Raw genomic sequence first — 19,977 nt, 5'->3', positions numbered from 1 at the left:
CATCTATTTCTTTTTTCTTTTTCTTTTTTTGGTACCAGGGATTTAACCCAGGGCTGCTTAACCACTGAGCCACATCCCCATTCCATTTTATTTTTTATTTTGAGATAGGCCCTCACTAAGTTGCTTAGGATCTTGCTAAGTTGCCAAGGCTGGCTTTGAACTTTCGATCCTCTCACCTCAGCCTCCTGATCTGCTGGGATTACAGATGTGTGCCATGGCACTCCATGTGCCTATTTATTTTTAAACTTTTTTCCTCTATCAAAAGTGGTGTTTGTCTCCAATCCCAGTCAATTTCTTTTTTCTCCCTGTTGCCTGACTACAGTGTAGTGTGAATTAGTTTTAGTCTTGGTATTACATCAACCAGACATTTTCATTTTAAGGTTTTTATCTCTAACAGTGAAATGAACGTCTTTGTTCTTTATTAAGGGGATTCAGACCTTCTAGAGCAGATGGGAGACAGTTTGGGGGATATGGATGAAATTATGCCATCCATAAAACCAACCTTGAAAGGTGAACCTGATTTAGACCTTTCTGACAGGAGAGTAGCAGAAGCCAGCCATCTGGAGATGTGTACTTCTATCTTCCCTCCTGTTCTGCCTGACAAAGATCCAGGGAAGAGGTAGTAGGCGCTGATCCAGGTCTGACACTGGACATCTATTCCTTAAAGGATTAGCATTTTGTGAAATTTCCATGTTGTATCCATACCATAACCAGAATTTTATATTTATTGTATTATTCTTAGTATTGTCTCTGAAAATACAGATGATAACCCCTCTCATATTCCTGCTGATAAAATGAACACAATAGGCTATGAATAAAAGCTATGGGTAAAGACATTTTGGTTAATAAATGTTTTCTTTAGTGGGTTGAAACTAATATTGTGGTGAAGTTGTTATCTGATAAGTTTGTGGGAGTTGAACTTTCAGGAATAATGCACATGCTGCATGAAGTTTTCTTGCATTTTTGGGTGGGGGGAAGTCTTTTTTAAAACTGAATATCTGGCTTTGTTATACCTTAGTAGCCAAAATGTAGAGTTTTGTGAGTGTTTTCCCAAGGAGACAAACAGTTGCCTGGTACTTGGACACATATCTTAGGGAACACTTAAAAACCTTGGGTCAGAAAGAAGATGCTAATGTCTTGATACATACAGCTTTCAGCAAGTTCAGCCGAGCTTGACTTGGTGAGGTGTTCTTGGGTTAAATTACCACTCGGCTATCATGTGTTTTGTGTTTACAATCTTGTATCAACCGGGTACAAAGAGACTTCTTGAGGTGAGGGTTTGGTCCAGAAGAGCCATAGCCAACACAAATGTGTTCTAAATCTACCAGGGGATGGGGAGAATCAGGGAACCTCACTGAGACAGCTGGTTTTGAGTGTCATAGACCTGAGAAATCCTCATGTATGCAAGATGCAAAAGACAGTATAAGGGAGAACTGTCAATGTTGGTTTACCCAAGTTCAATTCTAAACACATTCATCCCCCAGCTTGATTACCTTGGGACATTACTTGATGAACTTAGGGCATTACTTTACATTGACTTTAGTTCCTCTTCTGTGAAACTGAAATAAAAATAAAATGAAAATAATAGTCCCAAAGGATTGAGAAGAGTATCAAATTAATGGAAAGCACCTAAATTAGTGCTAGTTTTTATTAAATTTTAGTCTTATTCCTTCTTGGTATGTTTGGCTGTTCTGTGGTCTCAGGAGACACAAATGTTTTGTTATTTATCTTCATTCAGTGATCACAGAGAGTCAAAATTTTGTAATTGGAAAGACTTAGAATGATGTCATTCTATCTTTTCATTTTTCAAATGAAGAGAGTGAATACTGGAGAGGTTGAATAAGTCATTTCTTCTTTGGGTTTGAGCACTTTTATTACTGCTACTACTCATGAAGATACTAAATAGTGATAGTAAGGTATGTTGAAAGAGTGTTTCATGGTTTTCAAAGTGCTTTCACAGTAAATATACTTCATTAGTCTTCCTAACATTCTTGCAGGATATCCAGGATGGGTTTCTTAATCTTGTTTTGCAGATGCAAAAAATAAGTTACCCTTAGGGAACTTTCTAGACCAAAAAGCTAGTTTTGGGGCCAACATTAGTATCCAAGTCTCTGACTTTAGGTTTCTAATCTAAAAAATTTTCATAACCCCTTAAATCCTCATTCTTAGACCTCTAGGTTTCATGTCATATTTGTAACATGTTTAGGGCATTAGGGACATTAACAATCCTCTGGATAGCTTCCCCACCAAGAACACAGAGATAAGATGACTTGCTCAAGGTTGCATAGCTCTAATAGTGGCAGGGTTGAAAGTGGACTTCTTATTCTGGCGGAATGCTCTGATCCTGCTGGAAACTCCTTCTTAAATGTGATTTATCTAAGGGGTAGTAGAGAGAATATCAGTATGTGCTGAGAGCCATAGCCAGACTGCGGCAAGTATGAAGCAGGATCACTTCGATCCCAAGCTATAGAACTTTATTGCAAGAGATTCTATAAGAAGACTAGAAGGGCCAGGGCTCTGTAAGTTTGGGGAGCTTTTAGGGCCTGTGGAAACTTTTAGGATATAGGTGTTAGTTTTTTTTTTAACCTGTGAACCTTTTTGACTGATGGTTATCGTTTTTAAAAAATCATATTCTGTTTATTCTTTTGACTGTCCCTTATGTTTAGGATCTGATTCTCTAAAGTTAAATTAGAGATCTGGATCTGGAATATGAAGAGGGTGTTTAGAGTTTGCAGAGAAGAGGAAGGAGGGTGCCTCCAGCTAGTTCATGGGCATATGGAAGGGAACAGAGATTCAAGGCAAAGGTTCAAGGTAAAAATAAAAAATGGTTTATAAGTGGAGCCATGTTTTGTTCTATTCATTAGATACCTTGATGCAGGGACAGAGAAAAGTGAGTAATCCTAACCGTGGTTTATCATCTACATAGCACAGTGGATAAATCAATCATAGATCTTTATTGAATTCAATGAATGTAATGAGTTTCTCTCAGCATACCCAGGGTAATTACAAATGTAGCCACCACATGTCCCAATAGCTCAACCATGAAAAACATAAAGCTGGAAATCAGGCGAGTGCATATTCAAACGTCCCTTTATCAAACTCTTCAACTTCATCTTCCCATGTAGAAGAAGGCATGCTACTATATGGGTCTAAGAGAATTTTGAAGCATCTGATAATTAGAAGTCCCAAGAAGATACACAGAATCCCAACAAAAGCAAAGCCAGTTTTTTGCTCCAGAGTCAATGAGAAAGCTGAAACTTCGTTGACGCTCATCTTGGCTGAAGAATTGCCACAGTAGGTACTACTCATTATTCACTGGCACATCGTTGTGGCTCTTCAAAATTCCTACTGCAGTCAACTTTTGGCCTAGGTATAAAATTGGATTCAGTTTAGTTTTACTCTTGTATTCTATCAGACAGGAAATCTTCATATAAAATCTGTCATTTTTCAAACTCTCTTGACTTAACTTGCAAAAGATGTTTGACAACATTATCAGCTATGGATCAGAACCAAATTAGCATCGGAGATGGCTATTTCTACTAATTCTAGTAATTTCTAATAATTACAGAATTACTATTTAGGATGCATAAAACCATTTCTACATATTTAAATATAAAATCAAGCGTGAAGGTGGATATTCAAATTCAACCCTAAAAACTTTTGATTAATTTCTAGAAGGTTGTCATTGCTTCTTTGCTCTGAACTGTCATCTAAATTCACTTCATTTTTGCATGTGTAGATAATACCATTCATAAACACAGACATATGCTATTCATGCTGTTTCAAGTTCATACTTCAGGATTTATCTCTAGTGCTATTTTGCTGATACAAATCCCAATTCTTTTAAACAGATATAATCCTTCTTTTTCACCCCTTTAACTTTTCTGCTTATGTAATTGTATTTTCGTATTCACTAGCACTCCATATAATGTGAATTTCTTAGAGAACTTGTGTTTATTAAATTATGTTAAATACCAGAAGTGCCCAACATAGCAGCTTGCACAAGGCAAGCAACAGTTGTATTGAGCCATCAGCTACCTCCCCCACCTTCTCCATTAACTTTCAGAACTTCCTAAATAAAAATAAAATTTAAGTTAAACAAATTCAGCTTTAATACTCCCAAGTCCCAACTAGATTTCTACTTGTAAGCCCTTAGTATATTGAGATTCTAAAAGTATAGCTAAAGTATTCAGAAAGTATAAGCTGAATTAAAGAGAAATAGGATTTCTTTCACATTTTACATCTTTTTTAAAAAAATACCCTTTAGTTGTCAATGGAACTTTATTTATTTATATTCAGTGCTGAGAATCGAACCCAGTGCCTCACACATGGTAGGCAAGAGCTCTACCACTAAGCCGCAACCCCAGCCCCCACATTTTACATCTTAATGTTAATCAAATTAATGAGCACAAATTAAAATAGTTAATTAAGTCAAATGATTACGAATGTACAGTAACTCCTCCTGCCTTCAAAAAGATTGTCACCAAATATCTTGGTCTTGCAATAACTGAAAATGATAGAATTAGTGTCCTCTTTTTTTGTTGTTGCTTCTTCTGACAACTTTTTAAATTATGTTTATTTTTAATGTCTGACCTTAAGATTTTTTTGGACTCAGTTTTCAGAAAATAATTGAGAGAGAACAAGCGATGGGAGATAAGGAATGGAGCGAGTAATAACAGCAAGACTTGTGCCTTCCAAAAGTATTTAGTAAATAATGCAATCAATTTATTTCAATCAGTATTGTATTTTATAATGATTTGGATTAAAAAAGAGCACTATCTTCAAACCTTAAATTTCGGAAATATTCAATAAATTCTGGAGTATGCTAGTTATTTGATCCTTTGTTTAATAAAAGAAAAAAAAATGTTTCAAACTCTTCTGTTGAATTTTTCTGCCAAATCATTTTTATGCCCTGATAAGAATATCATGAAATTACTATTGTTAGAGTCTGTAAACAAGTCAAGGTGGCGCCTGGAAAAATGCCAGAGGGAGAGGTTTGTGAAGTAACGCCAGTGAGCCATTAAGTGTGGAGATTCCTTATTGGTTGACTGTATGGAGTTTATTGGCTGTATGGAGTTTATGTTAATTAAGATAAGCTATGTGGAATGTATAAATACCTTTGTTGTCCTACAATAAACGGCTCCCACTCCTGCTGTATCAATGTACACAAGTTGTTCGTTGCCCCCCGGTAATTTTGCTGCAGCCTGACTGCAGCATACTATAATTTTTTTTTTTTTAAATTTAGTTCACTTAAGTGGTTCAGAATAATCTTTCAGAAGACCAGTTCTTGGGGCTGGCATTGTGGCTCAGTGGTAGAGCACTCACCTAGAACGTGTGAGGCCCTAGGTTCGATCCTCAGCACCACATTAAAATAAAGGTATTGTGTCCAACTACAACTAAAATATAAATATTAAAACAAAAAGACGAAGTTCTTGAATTATCTGTTGTGTAAAAGGCACAGGAGAGCGTACTGAATATCTAATAACCCTGAGACTTAACAGAACAATTTTTTTGTGACAAATTTGCGCTCTCTCTCTCTCTCTCTCTCTCTCTCCTTCTCTCTTTGCTTTTGTCAATTAAAGGTCATTTGTTGAGACACATAAATAATCTGGTCTATTTGTTAATGGATGGAGAAATTGAAAAGGAGAATGTTTCTACATGGAGATGTAGACCAAGCTTTGTAATAACTGACTGAATGTTTTTTCATCAGAAAAAATTCTTGCTATTTGATATTTCAGGGTATATGTGGTAAGAAGAGGCAATAAATATGGATTATTGGTGGACACTGTGGTGCACCCAATAGATTCTCTTCAATGAAGGATTCATTGCCCAGCAGCCAGAAATGTTGTTAGCAAACAGTTTTCAATGTCTTGCTCCTTTCATGGATTGTGTCAACCTCAGAGTCTACCTCACTTTAGGTCATGGCCATGTCCAGGGAAGGCCATCTTCAGTGACTGATTGTTATGATAGTATGAAGGCATGGCCATCTTGACTCAAAGGCAGGGTCAGTGCTGGAGATCCACATGGGATCAGCTGAGTCTGTCACTGGGTCCACATCACAATTCAGCTTCTGCCCACTCCTGCTTAATTCTCCATGCTTCTACAGGATAAACCTCTGGCACACTAACCTTTGTCTCAGGGTCTGGTTTCTGGGGAACCCAGCACACAATAATTTGTGCTATTGAACCACCTGGGTTTTTTAAAATATCAGTTCATTTTCTGCTAGTTCATTTCACTATCATGTAGAAATAGCTTAAACTGATTGTTTTTATACTAGTAGCTAACTTTATTTAAATGTTTTTAAAAGATCATAGTACAGACTCTAATTCAGGGTCACTGAAAGAGTTGAATCACTGGAAGAGTTAAGTCAGTTATCTGTTGGCCAGTAATTAATCAACTATACTCTAACATTCTAAGTAAAACTTACCAATTGACAAAACAAACAAGCCAACAAAAAGAAGCATTTTCTAGATGTAGCAAAAAACCACTCATCTCATTTACTTCTATTAAATTAAACATATACCAGATAATGCTCTATTCTTAGAGTCTTAGACAATATGTGAATTAATGAGATTATATATATATATATATATATATATATATATATATATATATATATATATATACTAGAGACTTAACCCAGGGGCATTCTACCACAGAGCCACATTCCCAGCCCCTTTTTTTGAGACAGTTTCTTCCAAAGTTGCTTAATGCCTTGCTAAGTTGCATTTTTAATGGAAAAATAAGTACTTCACATGTACTGAAGTACAGTTCCTGGTAAGTAAGTACTGACTACAGTTCCTGGCACATTGTAGATACTTAATAAATATTTGAACTGGATTCAAGTAAATACATTGAGGAACATAATGCTTGATGTATAAAATTATCCTTAAAAATCAATCTAGGCCAGGCATGATGACACTTATTTATAATCCCAGCAACTCAGAAGGCTGAAACAAGAGGATCTCAAGTTCAAAGCCAGCCTCAGTAACTTAACAAGGCCCTAAAGCAACTAGAACCTGTTTCAAAATAAAGAAAAAAAGGGCTGGGGATGTGGCTCAGTGGTTAAGTGCCTCTGGGTTCAATCCCCAGTACCGCCCCCCAAAATCTAATTTTATAATATCCAAAAAACACACACGCACACAAAAACATTTAGTTTAAAATAAAACAAATGAAAGAATTTGCATTTAATTTCAAAAATCTATCTTGAAACCAGGCGTGATGGTGTACTCCTATAATTTCAATGACTTGGGGATCTGAGGCAGGAAGATGACAAGTTCAAGGGCAGCCTTAGTAATTTAGTGAGGTCTTAAGCAACTTAGCGAGATACTGTCTCTAAATAAAAAATAAAAAGAATTAATAAGAACTAGGGATGTAACACAGTAGTAAAGTACCCCTGAGTTCAATCCCTACTTAAAAAAAAATAGTCTTGAAGATTCATATCAAAATTCAACAGCTTTTTCAGAGTTCAGTGTTTCTGCTCTTTTCTATCAAATTGATTAACATAGCATTTACAGAATGTGATTTTTAGTTTTTAAAGGTAGAGAAAGTAAGTCTTTCCTAATAACTTTGTAAGTTTTCTTCTGTTTTTTTTTTTTTTTTTTTAAGGAAAAGTATGTAGTCATTATATTATTTTGGTGTTAATCTGTACCAGGCATTCTATTGTAGCAACTTTGGTTAGCATAGATTTCTGGCATAATTGTACCTCCCTTTGTTTGCCCTGTCCTTTATAATACTTGGCTCTTCCCTTAGGCAAGAGGATTATTTTTTTGTAAGATACTTCCAAAACTTCCCGAATCAATAAATGAGTATACAGAATCACGTAGTACATAAATAAAGCCACTAGTTTTGCTATTCCTTGGAGGAATAGATAAATGGCTATTTGATGACATTATGTATATTTATAAGCACTCAATCTCTATTATTGGTACAAATACAGAAAAAAATGCAGTGTAACTAGGGTAAATGCTGAAAAGTGACCAAAAATTTTAAATGTTTTAGGAATTCTAAAGAGTTGAATGAGCTTAAGGTAACAAATAATATGTTTTAAAACTTATTCATTGAACAGATAGATGTTGAGTTTCTGTTATGTGTCAATGCAGTCCTTGGTGCTAAATAGTTATGAACTTGATAACAATGTATACCTGCCATAATGACTGTTACATCCCAGTGGAAAAGATGAACACAATTAAAAAAAATCTAACTCTATATATCTATATCTATATATTGTGCCAGGTGGTCATAGTTGTAAATGTGAAAGAAAGAAAAACAAGTTAAAAGGAAAAAGAACTGTGGTAGTGACCAAATGTCATTCTTTTAGTATCAAGGGTTACAAATGTCTCTCTAGGGAGATAATATTTGACCTCAAACTTGAATAATGTCAAGGAAGGAGACATGAAAATATAGGGGGTGAAGAGCATTGAAATTTCAGGAAACAGCCATTGCAAAAGAATTGAAGTAGGAGGGGCGATTTCAAATATGATATGTTCAGATCAAGAAATTAACTGATACAGGCTATGGCTCTCAGCATAGGCCCCACTTCCTAAAGGTTCCATCATATTCCAATAGGCCCACCATCTGGCAACCAAGCCTTTAACACATGGGCCTTTGGTTGACAAATGGGCTCTAAACTATAGCAAATGCCAAATTCATTTCCTCTGGGAAATTTTATTACTAGCATGGTGAGTCAGGGAAATAGCATGAACATGATTTAGAATTTTTGGCAATGCACTTAACAGTCTCCCATGATCTTTGCAAGGAACATGGGAGATATTCCTGAATAATAGCATTTTTTATATAGATTCATACTTCAGTGTACTACCCTAATAAATATTTGGTTCTATAATCATGGAGATAGGTCTACAATGTAGTATCACAAAGGACTATCTACATCCTCTTCAGTGTTTTTGAATAGTAAGTAGGTTGAAGACCTAGAAGTGATGATTATTAAATTTGATACAATTCTTAGCTGAAACTATATGATAGCTCACAGAATCAAAACTCAAAAAACAATTCTGATGAAAAGAATTCTGAGTTGAAACCAGAAAATAGAATTTAACATTTCTAAAAATTCTGTGTTTATGTGGGAGGAACGAAGAGGTACCATTCTTAAATGGGGGAGACACAGCTTGGCCGTTTATGTGAAATAAGTCTGCAAGTTATCAAATATATTAGTATCAAATACTAGTATAAATTAAAGCTGTGAGGTGATTATTTAAAAAGCAGACGCTGGCCAGGAGCAGTGGCACACACCTGTAATCCTAGGAGTTTGAGAGACTGAGACAGGAGGATTGCAAGTTTGAGGAACTTAGTGGGGCCCTAAGCAATTTAGCAAGACCCTATCTCAAAATTAGAAATTTTAAAAAAGGGCTAGGCAGGTAGCTCAGTGGTAAAGGGTCCCTGGGTTCAATATCTAGTACCACCACCACCATGGACAATAAATGCTGTCTTAAATTGAATGGAGATACAAATGATAGAAAGTAGCAATACTGTAATTATGCTTCAGTCAGGCAAGTATGAAATAATATATATGCACTATACTTTTACCCCCAAATATTTATTGCATTGCTACTATGTTGTACTAGGAAGGATACCTCTACTCAAAGACATTCCAACCAGGAAGGGAGAGGAGCCATGCTCAAACAAGAATAAAACAATGCAGGTTTCTACCAAGACAATAAAAAAAGGAAGAAAACTTGTATCCAACATGGACTGCGTATCAAATAGAGCTTTACGTCTATTATTTTATCCACACAACAACCATATGTGGTTGATATTATCTTCAACATCTTGATGGAAAAAAAGAAAGAGAGAGAGAGAGAGAGAGAGAGAGAGAGAGAGAGAGAGAGAGAGAGAGAGATTCCAAGGGGATAAACAAAATATAGAGAGATCCGGGCACACTCCTGTAGTCTAGTGCTCAGGAGGCTAAGGCAAGAGGAACTCAAGTTCAAAGCCAGCCTCAGCAAATTAGTAAGGCCCTGAAGCAACCTAGAGACACCCTGTCTCTAAATAAAATATAAAAAAGGGCTGGGCTGTTGCTCAGTGGGTTAGCACCCTGGGTTCAATCCCTAGTACCAACAAAACAAAACAGTATTCTCTAATGTCGTGACACTAAGTTGAAGGTATTTAGGCATGATGAGCAGTGAAAGAATGGAGTCAGGTTGGTGGAGGAAACTTGACAAAGTAAGTTTTACTTGCACAAAAGTTAAAGGTGCAGAAGCTTTAATCATTAGATTTATCATTTTCAATAATAAAGACATGATCATGTATTCAGTTTTCAATAGAAAATCAAAGCCAGTCGTGGAGGTGCACATCTGTATTCCCAGCTACTTGGGAGACTGAGGCAGGAGGATAGCAAGTCCAAGGCCTGCCTATGCAATTTGGTGTGACTCTGTCTCAAAATAAAAAGCGCTAGGATGTAACTCAGTGGTAGAGCACTTGCTTAGTATACATGAGATTCCAGGTCTAATCCTAGGGGGGGAAAAAAGTCCAGTACCTAAGGTTCAAAGGGCTATAAAATTTCCATTTTTAACATAAAATTGATTTGGGAAAGAGCAGATGTTTTATTAATACTTTAAAAACAAAAACTTAGATTTCTATATTCATCTTAAAATTATATTCCACACTAAAGATGAAAACAAAATACAGGTCAAGGAAAACAATTGAAAAGTAATATTTGAAGGTTGAAAAAAGGTCTGGCCATTGCTTCAGGCTGCTTCTACACAAACAAATAAAAGTAAAAAGTTAAATACTTGCTTAATAATAGAATCAGTAAATAGATGTTCTTGGTAGTTTAAGACAAGCATGTAGCAATTGAAATACTTGTATTTGAGGTCTAAATTTTTCAACTAATTGCCCAAACTTTTCATTTTATTTGACTTACGAAATGAACAACTTGTCTAATTTCAGCATGAAGTCTACAGTTTCTGAGAATATGTTACTAAACAGGGTCAGCTTTGTGCCTTTCTATTGATATGGAACATAATACAACATAAAAATACTGTTAGTAACATAAGTAAGTCTTTAATTACAACACTCATTCCTTAAAAATAAATAAGGAATCCAAAATATTTGACAATTATGGAAGTCAGATACATTTTTACTTTCTCTAGTTGCTGAAAGAGATCGGAAAGCAAAACATCATTAGGTTCTGCACAACAAACATTGTAATGCCTACCTCAGGAGGAAACATCATCTTAACATCCTGTTTACTAGGAAATAGAAAAATGAAAGACATATGAGAGAAATTCAGATTATGAAGTAACAAAACCATAAATTTAAAAATATGAGAAAAATTAGTTGAGAAAATTTGATGAATAAAAAGATCAAATGTAAAATTAAATAGTGGTAAAATTATTTTAAATATGCTAGACAACAAAAAAATTGATAAAATTATCAACATTGCACAGCTTAAATATCAGGGTTTCTACATATATTGATTAAAATGTTTTAATACATTTTTATAATACTACTAGAAATAATAAACTACTGCTTTGAGCCATGTTCATTGAAATTAATGTTTAGGCATTTTTGAAAGAAGCAACTGGGTTGAAAGTACAACATTTCTTTCATGGCAAATGTCAGGAACTGACATTTGAAGTTCTGATGAGTCATAGGATTAGGCCAAGGGTATACCTGTAGATATCAAAAGGCCCAAATTTCGTGGAGGCTGCTTCATAATTGCAAATCACCAAATGAAAAAAAAAAAACAAAAAACAAAAAACTAAATCCTCTGATTAGTCATACAAATCATATCATTGTAAGTAGTCAAGCAATGTTAATATTTTTATAGATATTTAGTCTTTCGTATACATGAATGTTGAAGGTGATGTTTATGTCTTCTGTGAAATATATTTACTGATAAGCAGACAAAAATTCATTTTTCAGAAACATAGTTATTAAACTTGCATGCAATACATAATTGTGGAAGCCAATGGTAAAAACATGGATCAAAAAAAAAAGAACCACCTCCAGTATTTTCATTTTAATCAACAGGTTTTCCCCCCCTCTTGTTTATTTATTTAGTAATGGTATTCCAAACAGCAAATCTGAAATAGATATTATTAAAGTGAAGTATGATATTCTGGATAATAATTTCTAATACCAATGATATGACATTCATAATTTCATGAAATGACATATAAGAAAACCCAAGCTTAAAAAAAATGAGCCCTCCCATGCATAGACACACACACCCTGCACCAAATATAAAAAGATTATTAAGTCCTGTTAAAAGTAAAGAGGAAAAAGACGCATTATTGAGGCCACTTTTGCATGGAGCTAGCTAATCATTAGTAATGGAATGTGTTGGAATTGAAAGAAAATCTTAAATTACAAACCCAGATGTCTTCATCATGGTGCATAGATTTCAGAGTTTCCCAGATAGCCATACCTTGGGATCTTCCAGAATTCACCCTTAAACCCTTCAGATTTCAATCTTAAGAGAATTTCTCTCTTAAGAGACCTTTTGGATGGCTCTTTTGACATTCCTTCCAAATTACTAGACAATCTGATCTGAAAATTCTCAAAATGTCTCACTAGAGAAGCCTAGACCATCATTATTATTCTACGTTGTTTGTCTCTAGTTCTCTTTCTAAATATTAAACTGAAGAAGCATGGAAACTTCCTACCAAATATTATGGGAAAAGCATCAACAATCCATACACACACACATTTTTTTTTTTTTTTAAACAAGAGCATCAGCAGCTCCAGAAGCACTAGGGCCCTTTCCTCCTAAGAATTTGAACTCACCAGACCCGCAGGCTCCCCCCACCACCCTCCTCTGGCTCTCCTGTCTCAGAAAAGCAAGAGGATGAAGACAGGCTCCTCATCTGGACCTGTACTGGAACCCCGTCAGTTAATGCGGGGAGAAGGGAGAGAAAGTTACTTCGCAGGCAGCAATGTCTCACCTTCCATGCTTGTTGTCATGGAGATGAAATCCAGCGAGTAGACTTAAGTGTTGGCAGGTTTGTCTGTGTTCGCTGATCGGTTCAGTAAAAATGTAAAAGGCGTATTCTGGGAACCTGCGTGGAGTCACAGGACCGTGGTTAGCGCTTTCCTGGCCTATGAGTGTAAATGCCTGTGTCTGTCGGTGAGAGAGGACGTGGGCGCTCGCCGAAGTACGTGTGTGCGCGCGTACGGTTTGTAGGAAAATGTGTGTTGATTTCTTCGGTGTGTCACTGTAAATATTTGCGCGCGTGTGTGAATGTGACAGCGTCTGTGTATGTGTGTAAGACTGAAAGGAGGTGGAAACGAGAGGGGGAAGGGCATCAGCTACAGCAGCAACAGGCTCTATTCTTCAGGTCTGCTAAAAAGAAGAAGGAAATAAAAGGAAACAGGCGCTCATTTTCCCCCACATTACATCCTAAAGGTTAGCAATCAGGATTCATCATCATTTTTGCTTCCTAAGGCCGTGAGGATTTCATTAATTTATTGTGAAAATCCTTGATTTTCTCTCTTTGCTGCATCCCTAGCTATGCCGCGGGCATTTTGCTGCGCGTGATGACAGCAGTCTCCGTGGAACGGTAGTCTCTAGATTTTTACATTACATTTCATTTCATCGGATAAAGGAAAAACGGGAGTGAAGGGTGTATTGGTATAACTGGGGACTGAATGCGTCACTTGGAGTTTTTACCCTTATCCTTTCGGTTTTCTCTACGAGAAACAAACCCAAACGGATCCCCTCCCATTACAGGAGTAGGCGCCTAGGCGCTGTCCGTAGTCCTGAAATACTGCGTAGTGAGACCTTCCTCCTAAATACTAGCTAGAAAGCACCAAAATAGTAGTCAGGAACTCTCCAATAAAATCTTTAGGTAGCCGAGAGTCACGTTTTCTAAACAGCGTTGAATATGTAGATTGCAAGCACTCTGCTTTGAAAGCAAAGCAAAACAAATTTGAACAACAGAAATCTCCCTTATCCCTGATTTAGGTCTCTATTTGTTTCTCCAAACTCAGTTTTAACGTTTCCAATTTCTTTCCTGTTTTGCTCTATATCCAGAACCTACAATTTGCAAGCACCTGTAGGTTTCCTACAATTTATTAATCTTTTTTTTTAAGATTAAGAGAGAGAGAGAATTTTTAATATTTATTTTTTAGTTTTCGGCGGACACAACATCTTTGTATGAGGTGTTGAGGATCGAACCGGGCCGCACGCATGCCAGGCGAGTGAGCTACCGTTTGAGCCACATCCCCAGCCCTACAATTTATTAATCTTATGATCTAGTAAATTGTTGGCATTTGGGGGAAAATACAGATACAGAATTAGGACATAAACTATGTTAATAATAATAATTCTTTAAAAAACTGAGAATATATAATGTGTAATGAGTTTTAATTAAAAAAAAGAAGACATTTTAATGGTTATTTAGGGTATTTAATAATTTAGGAAATGTAGTAGTCTTAAAAAATTGGGCAAAGTATACCTGGGAGTTCATAAAAGGCCATACTGGAAAAAAACAAAAACCAAAACCAAAAAACAAAACAACAACAACATCAACCTGTTCTTTTTCATTTAAGACTATTAAAAATCCTGAAAAATAGGTGATGTTATTGCTTACTATGAAAGAGAGAAGAATATCTATCTTTTTCTAGTGACATTTTTCTTACTATGGTTTCATGAACTTGTTAAGGGCCACATACTTTATTAGCACTGTGGGCTAGGACAGTGCTTCTTGAAATTTAATGAGCAAATGAATCCCCTGGGGAATCTTGCTAAAAACAAGACTCTGATTTAGTAGGTGCGCGGTTTTGGAGTCTCAGATTCTTCATTTCTAACAACATTGTAAGTGATGTAAAAGGTTGCTAGTCTTGGGGCACTTCAACTAGCAAAGTGCTAGAAAATGTATTCTGGCAACAAAGTTACTCATACAGTGTGAGAAAGAAAGTAATTTTCTTCTATCTACTTTTCTACATTTCTAGACTGTATCAAAAATAAGCCATTCCAACCACTCCAGAAGTTAATCCTGGAATTATTTTTGCTAGCTACAACTGTTTATGAGTTTGATTCATTGGACTTTGATTTTGACACTGCCTAGACCCATGCTACAGTTGACTACATTTTATAATTCCATATTATGATCTGCAATTATCTATTTGTTTTGGAATTCTAGCTCAAGGGAACAGAGCCAAATTACATGATTCTGCTGTTGATTTATGGGCCCCATTCCAAGAATTTGTTACTTTGGTTAGGGATTTTGAATTATCATTTTATGACTTTAAATACAGCCCCATGATAAATGACCATAAGTTGATTTTTTAAAATCTAGAAACTACAGACCTAATTCTCACTTGGTTTAGAAAGAGGAATAGGGCTAGTTTTTCATAAATAATTAGTGTGAACACTGATCTGTTAAGTCACTGACATCATATGCACATACATAGATTTTGAAGTTTGCTCAAATGGATAGTTTTGTGCTTTTTTAAAAAAATTGTTTTAATTGTAGTTGAACACAATACCTTTATTTTATTTTTATGTGGTGCTGAGGAGCAAACCAGCACCCTGCATGTGCTAGGTGAGCACTCTAACCTTGAGCCATAACCCCAGCCCCAATTTTGTGTTTTTAAAAAAAATCTGTAACAATATCACTTTATGTTGTTCTTCCAGTTAATAATTTTGAATTGATGCCAAAGGAAAGCTTTAACTACAAATTAGGCTCCTTTGTGTTAGTACATGACCTTCACCTTTTTAAAGCTACATGAAAGGTGGCAATGTTCTCAAAAGTCAGGAAAGTATAATGGATTAAGAAATCCATTATGTTCTACTTCTTTAGCTAGGTGCTGGGATTCAAAGATAAATGAGATTTGTTCTTTGCCCTTGAGATACATTGTAGACCCACATGGCAAGTTTTACAAAGTTCATAGAAACACAGAAATTAATGTGTAATTTATATTTTATTCTCCATTGCTAAAGTAGTGATGAAGAATTGTATAAAGATAAAACACAGAACACTTGCTTGCATTTTAAATGCTTGCTCAATTTCTATAAAAAATTTCTAAAATGTATGGACTATATGAATGTTATTCTAAGGCACATGTGGTTTAATTTATACTTCCAGAGAGTCTATGATTTATTTTCAGAGCAATACAAATTATTAGAAAGGTAAATATGTGCATTGTTTTAACCTCCCAGACAGAATTGTCTTTCTTCTGTTTTGTCATTACATTCTTAGTTTATATACAAATATTCTACAAAAAACAAGTCCCAGTTTATACAACCTTCTCTATGCCTATTACAATGTTGTCACTAAATCTTGGTCAACATATCACTTACCATTATGATTTGAATATGAGGTGTCCAAGCTCCTATTAATGCAGGAATATTTAGAAGTAAAATGATTATATTACAAGAGCTGCAACCTAATTAGTCCATCCAAGTTTGAATGGACTGACTGGTTAGTAAGTGTAGGCATTTGGGGTGTGGCTAGAAGAGGTGAGTCCCTGGGGGCAGCCCTGGACAATAGTTCTTCTTGTGCTCTCTCTCTCTCTCTCTCTCTCTCTCTCTCTCTCTCTCTCTCTCTCCTTCCTTGCTGTCATGAGAAGAGCAGCTTCCCTCCACCATACCCTTCCTCTATGATGTGTTGCTTCATCTTAGTCCCAGAGCAATGGAGTCAACTGTCTATGGATTGAGACCTCTGAAACTGTGAACCAAAATAAGTGTTTCGCCCTCTAAGTTGTTCTCACTGGAAATTTTAATCACAGGGACACAGAAGCTGATTGAATCAATCTAGTGCTTATTTGACTTTAGATGACATTAAGCAATTAGCTAGGTTAAAAAGTTGACTGCTTATATTTTTAAATGCACTCCTATTTTGAGTGTCATTTTTAGCTACCCATGCCTTCTTCCCACCTCTGTTGTTTTAATCTTCTTTTTTTTGGGGGGGGGATTAAAAGTGACTTTGAAATTTTAGTAAAAAGTATATGCCATCTCTCTAAAAATACATACATACAGATGTTTTGCTCAAAACTCAGGCATTCATGGACACCCCCCATAAGAAGTTCATTTCTGTAATCCAACATAATCCCAAGAGAATACTTCAAAACTTCTTCTATAAATGAATGGACCATGATCTTATTCTCAGTTTTGCATTTAGATATAGAGTGGTTAAAGTCCTTTGTTTTGTTTTAAGAAAAAGAAGAAAAACATAAAAGTAATAGAGCAATTTAAAAAAACAAAACAAAACTCTGATATCTCAAGAGTAGCCAATGCTGAATGTGCTGAAATAGGATTAGAGAGGGTAGTAATAGCATGATTAGATATGATTAGAAAATGACTGTACTGGATTTTGTCAACAGTGAAGAAATTATCTAAGTGAGTGGACTCATAAGTGAATTGAGCATGATGACACTTCAGTGCAGATAATGATCTAATGCCGGACTATTTGATGAATCCCATTGAAAATGAGAATTTATGTTTTGCTGGTAAACTTTTCTGCAAAGAAAAATACCCTAAGTGTTTCATTTCAGAGTGACCTATTTAAAATAAGTTTCATTTAATTGGTTTCAATTTTATGACACATAATCCTTAAATTGTTTCCTAAAAGTGTACTTCAAACCCTCTGCTACATTCACTGTTGAATCTAATTCATATGATAGGGTATCTTGAGCTCAATGTCCACAAATGTGTGAGTTGTCACCACAGTATAATATATAGAAATTGGCTTAAATTATTTTGCTTGGTTAAAGAAACAGAAACAAAAGCCATTATTTTTTTTACTCTGTTGCAACATATTCTTTTGTAATATGAGTCAGTTAATGCATAATTGAAAAATAGAAATGTGAATAGAATGTGGAAATCAATTGTTTTATGTACAATTTTCCCAGTGTAATAATGTTTTGATTATCAAGCAGCAGCAGCAGAAATCCAAGTCCACTAAGACAGCTAATGCAGTAAGTTGTGGAAGAAAGCAGTCTTGTACCCATTGCCCATCCACTCCCCTTTTTATCTCTTGGCACATGCTCTATCTTGAAAGTGCAGGTTCTTCTTGATCTTTGTTTATTTGCCCTTGTTTTCATACTCAGTCTTTCTTTATATTTTCCTCTCATTTGTTCTTAACTAAAACAAATTTTCAGTTTTACATATATTGTAAATTATATTTGAACTTTTATTCTTAACTTTGCTAGCACTTTCAATAGGTTTGTAAATGTTTTTGTAGTGCTCTAGTTGTGATGTGGCATAGCTTTTTCATTGTTATGGTTTGGACGTGAGTTGTCCTCCAAAAGCTCACGTGTGAGATAATGCAAGAAGGAAGGTTCAGAGAAGAAATATTGGGTTATGAGAGCCTTACCCCAATCAGTGAATCAATCCCCTAATGGGATTAATTGAGTGGTAACTGAGGGCAGGTGGGGTATGGCTTTGAGGTATATATTTGTACCTGGCAAGTGGAGTCCCTTTCTCTGATTTCTGATTATCACGTGAGCTGCTTCCTTCCATCACACTCTGCGGCCATGATGGAGCCTGCTGTTCATGCACTGAGATCTCTGAAACCTTAAGCCCCCAAATAAACTCATCCTCCTCTACAATTATTCTGGTTGGGTCTTTTAGTGACAGTGAGAAACTGATGTGACTCCATTTTTGAAAACAGCTTCTACCTCAAGGATTGTCCAGAGGGAGGGGGTGTGATCCTTGTCCTTGGAAAAACCCAATGCTGAGTTGTTTGTCTGCAAATAATAGGAGAGATCTGTGGCACCATGTGTCTCTGACTCAGGCTAGGTGAGGACCCATAGCAACCCCCTAGCAACCCCCAATCAGCATGAGACAGTGAAAATACTTGGGATGCCAGATGACCCCCCCAGTAATTTATGGTGGTTGATAAGATTTAGAAAACCAGGTAGTTTAGCATTACACCCCTCCCGAATTAAACCAATCAGTTCAAACGAATCCCCCTCTTGTACTAACCATATGATAGGGTATCTACCCAACTTGTTTCTGCAAGTGAATGTGCTAATCAATGTTAAGAGTTGTTGTTTGATTTTCCCGTGGTGTGAAATGATTTTCTGTGTGATGTTGTGACACATAGAGTATCCCCCCCAAACTTATAAAATCTCACTGAGCAAAGGACCAGGGCTCACTCCTTGGGACTGCTGCGTAGGAAATGGTTGTGAGCCCAGGCTTGAGCTTGCAATAAAGACTCTTGTGTGATTGCATCGGATTTGGCTCTTGGAGGCCTATTGGGGTCCCACAAATCTGGCATTACAACAGCAGTGAAAAAACTGACTGAAACATTGATTTTTCTCCATCATGATTTTCCCCAAAAAATCTTTTCAGTTATTTTATAAATTAAATAGACTTTAGTTTTTAGGTCAGTTTTAGGATTACAGAATAGTCAAGAAGAGAGTACAGTAAGTTCACATGTATCTCGCTTCCCCTTCCCTCATAGTTTTACCTATTATTAACATTTTGCAACAGGATAGTGTATTTGTTAACAGTTGATGAACCAATACTGATACATTATTATAAACTAAATTCTGTGGGTCATGTTAGAGTTTATTCTTTGTGTTGGTCAGTTCTATGGGTTTTGACAAATGCCTAATGTTATATATCCACCATAATATTGTCAAGCAGAGTAGTTTCACATCCCTAAATGTGCTGTATTCATTCCTTCCCCTCATGAACACTTGGAAACTATTGAACTATTTTTTTAAACTGTCTCCATAGTTTTGTCTTTTCTAGGATGTATTTCTAAAGTCATAGAGGTTTTGTTGCATTTTCAGATGGGTTTGGTCATTTAGCAATGTGCATTTAAGCTTCCTCTATAACTTTTCACAGTTTGAAAGCTCATTTCTTTGTATTGCTTAATACTCTTATATTGTATGGATATACTGCAGTTTATCCATTCACCTAATAAAGGATGTTTTGGTCGCTTTCAAATTTCAGCCATTATGAATAAAGATGCTATAAACATTTGTGTGCAGGCATCTGTTTGGACAGTTTTCAACCCACATTGGAAAATAACTAAAAGAGTGATTGCTGGATTATATGGT

The 19,977-nt window shown here is 35.8% G+C and overlaps 1 protein-coding gene across 3 annotated transcripts; it reads right to left on the bottom strand.

Annotated features, from left to right (window-relative positions):
• Positions 1–2,856: 2,856 nt before the first annotated feature.
• Positions 2,857–13,477, bottom strand: Ctxn2 (cortexin 2). 3 transcript variants are annotated; one of them, XM_058584780.1, is made up of 3 exons: positions 12,909–13,477; positions 11,177–11,210; positions 2,857–3,366 (listed from the first exon to the last, which is right to left on the bottom strand). In XM_058584780.1, the coding sequence occupies exon 3, from the start codon at positions 3,307–3,309 to the stop codon at positions 3,064–3,066; it is 246 nt and encodes an 81-aa protein (XP_058440763.1). In that variant the 5' UTR covers positions 3,310–3,366; positions 11,177–11,210; positions 12,909–13,477; the 3' UTR covers positions 2,857–3,063. The 3 variants fall into 3 exon arrangements, with proteins under 3 accessions (XP_058440763.1, XP_058440764.1, XP_046316694.1); XM_058584781.1 differs by lacking the exon at positions 12,909–13,477 and adding an exon at positions 12,751–12,841; XM_046460738.2 differs by lacking the exon at positions 11,177–11,210 and having other exon boundaries at positions 12,909–13,470.
• Between the last annotated feature and the right edge of the window lie 6,500 nt (positions 13,478–19,977).

Source organism: Marmota monax, unplaced genomic scaffold (assembly GCF_021218885.2).
Source record: "Marmota monax isolate L192 unplaced genomic scaffold, Marmota_monax_Labrador192_F-V1.1 WCK01_AAM20220418_F8-fsc00001, whole genome shotgun sequence".
Lineage (NCBI taxonomy): Eukaryota > Metazoa > Chordata > Mammalia > Rodentia > Sciuridae > Marmota > Marmota monax.
Note: the sequence above shows the minus strand (reverse complement) of the source record. Positions and strands in the feature narration are given on the sequence as shown.

Excerpts from the sequence above, each read along its gene's own strand:
- Ctxn2 (XM_058584780.1), bottom strand. The coding sequence starts at position 3,309 with ATGAGTAGTACCTACTGTGGCAATTCTTCAGCCAAGATGAGCGTCAAC.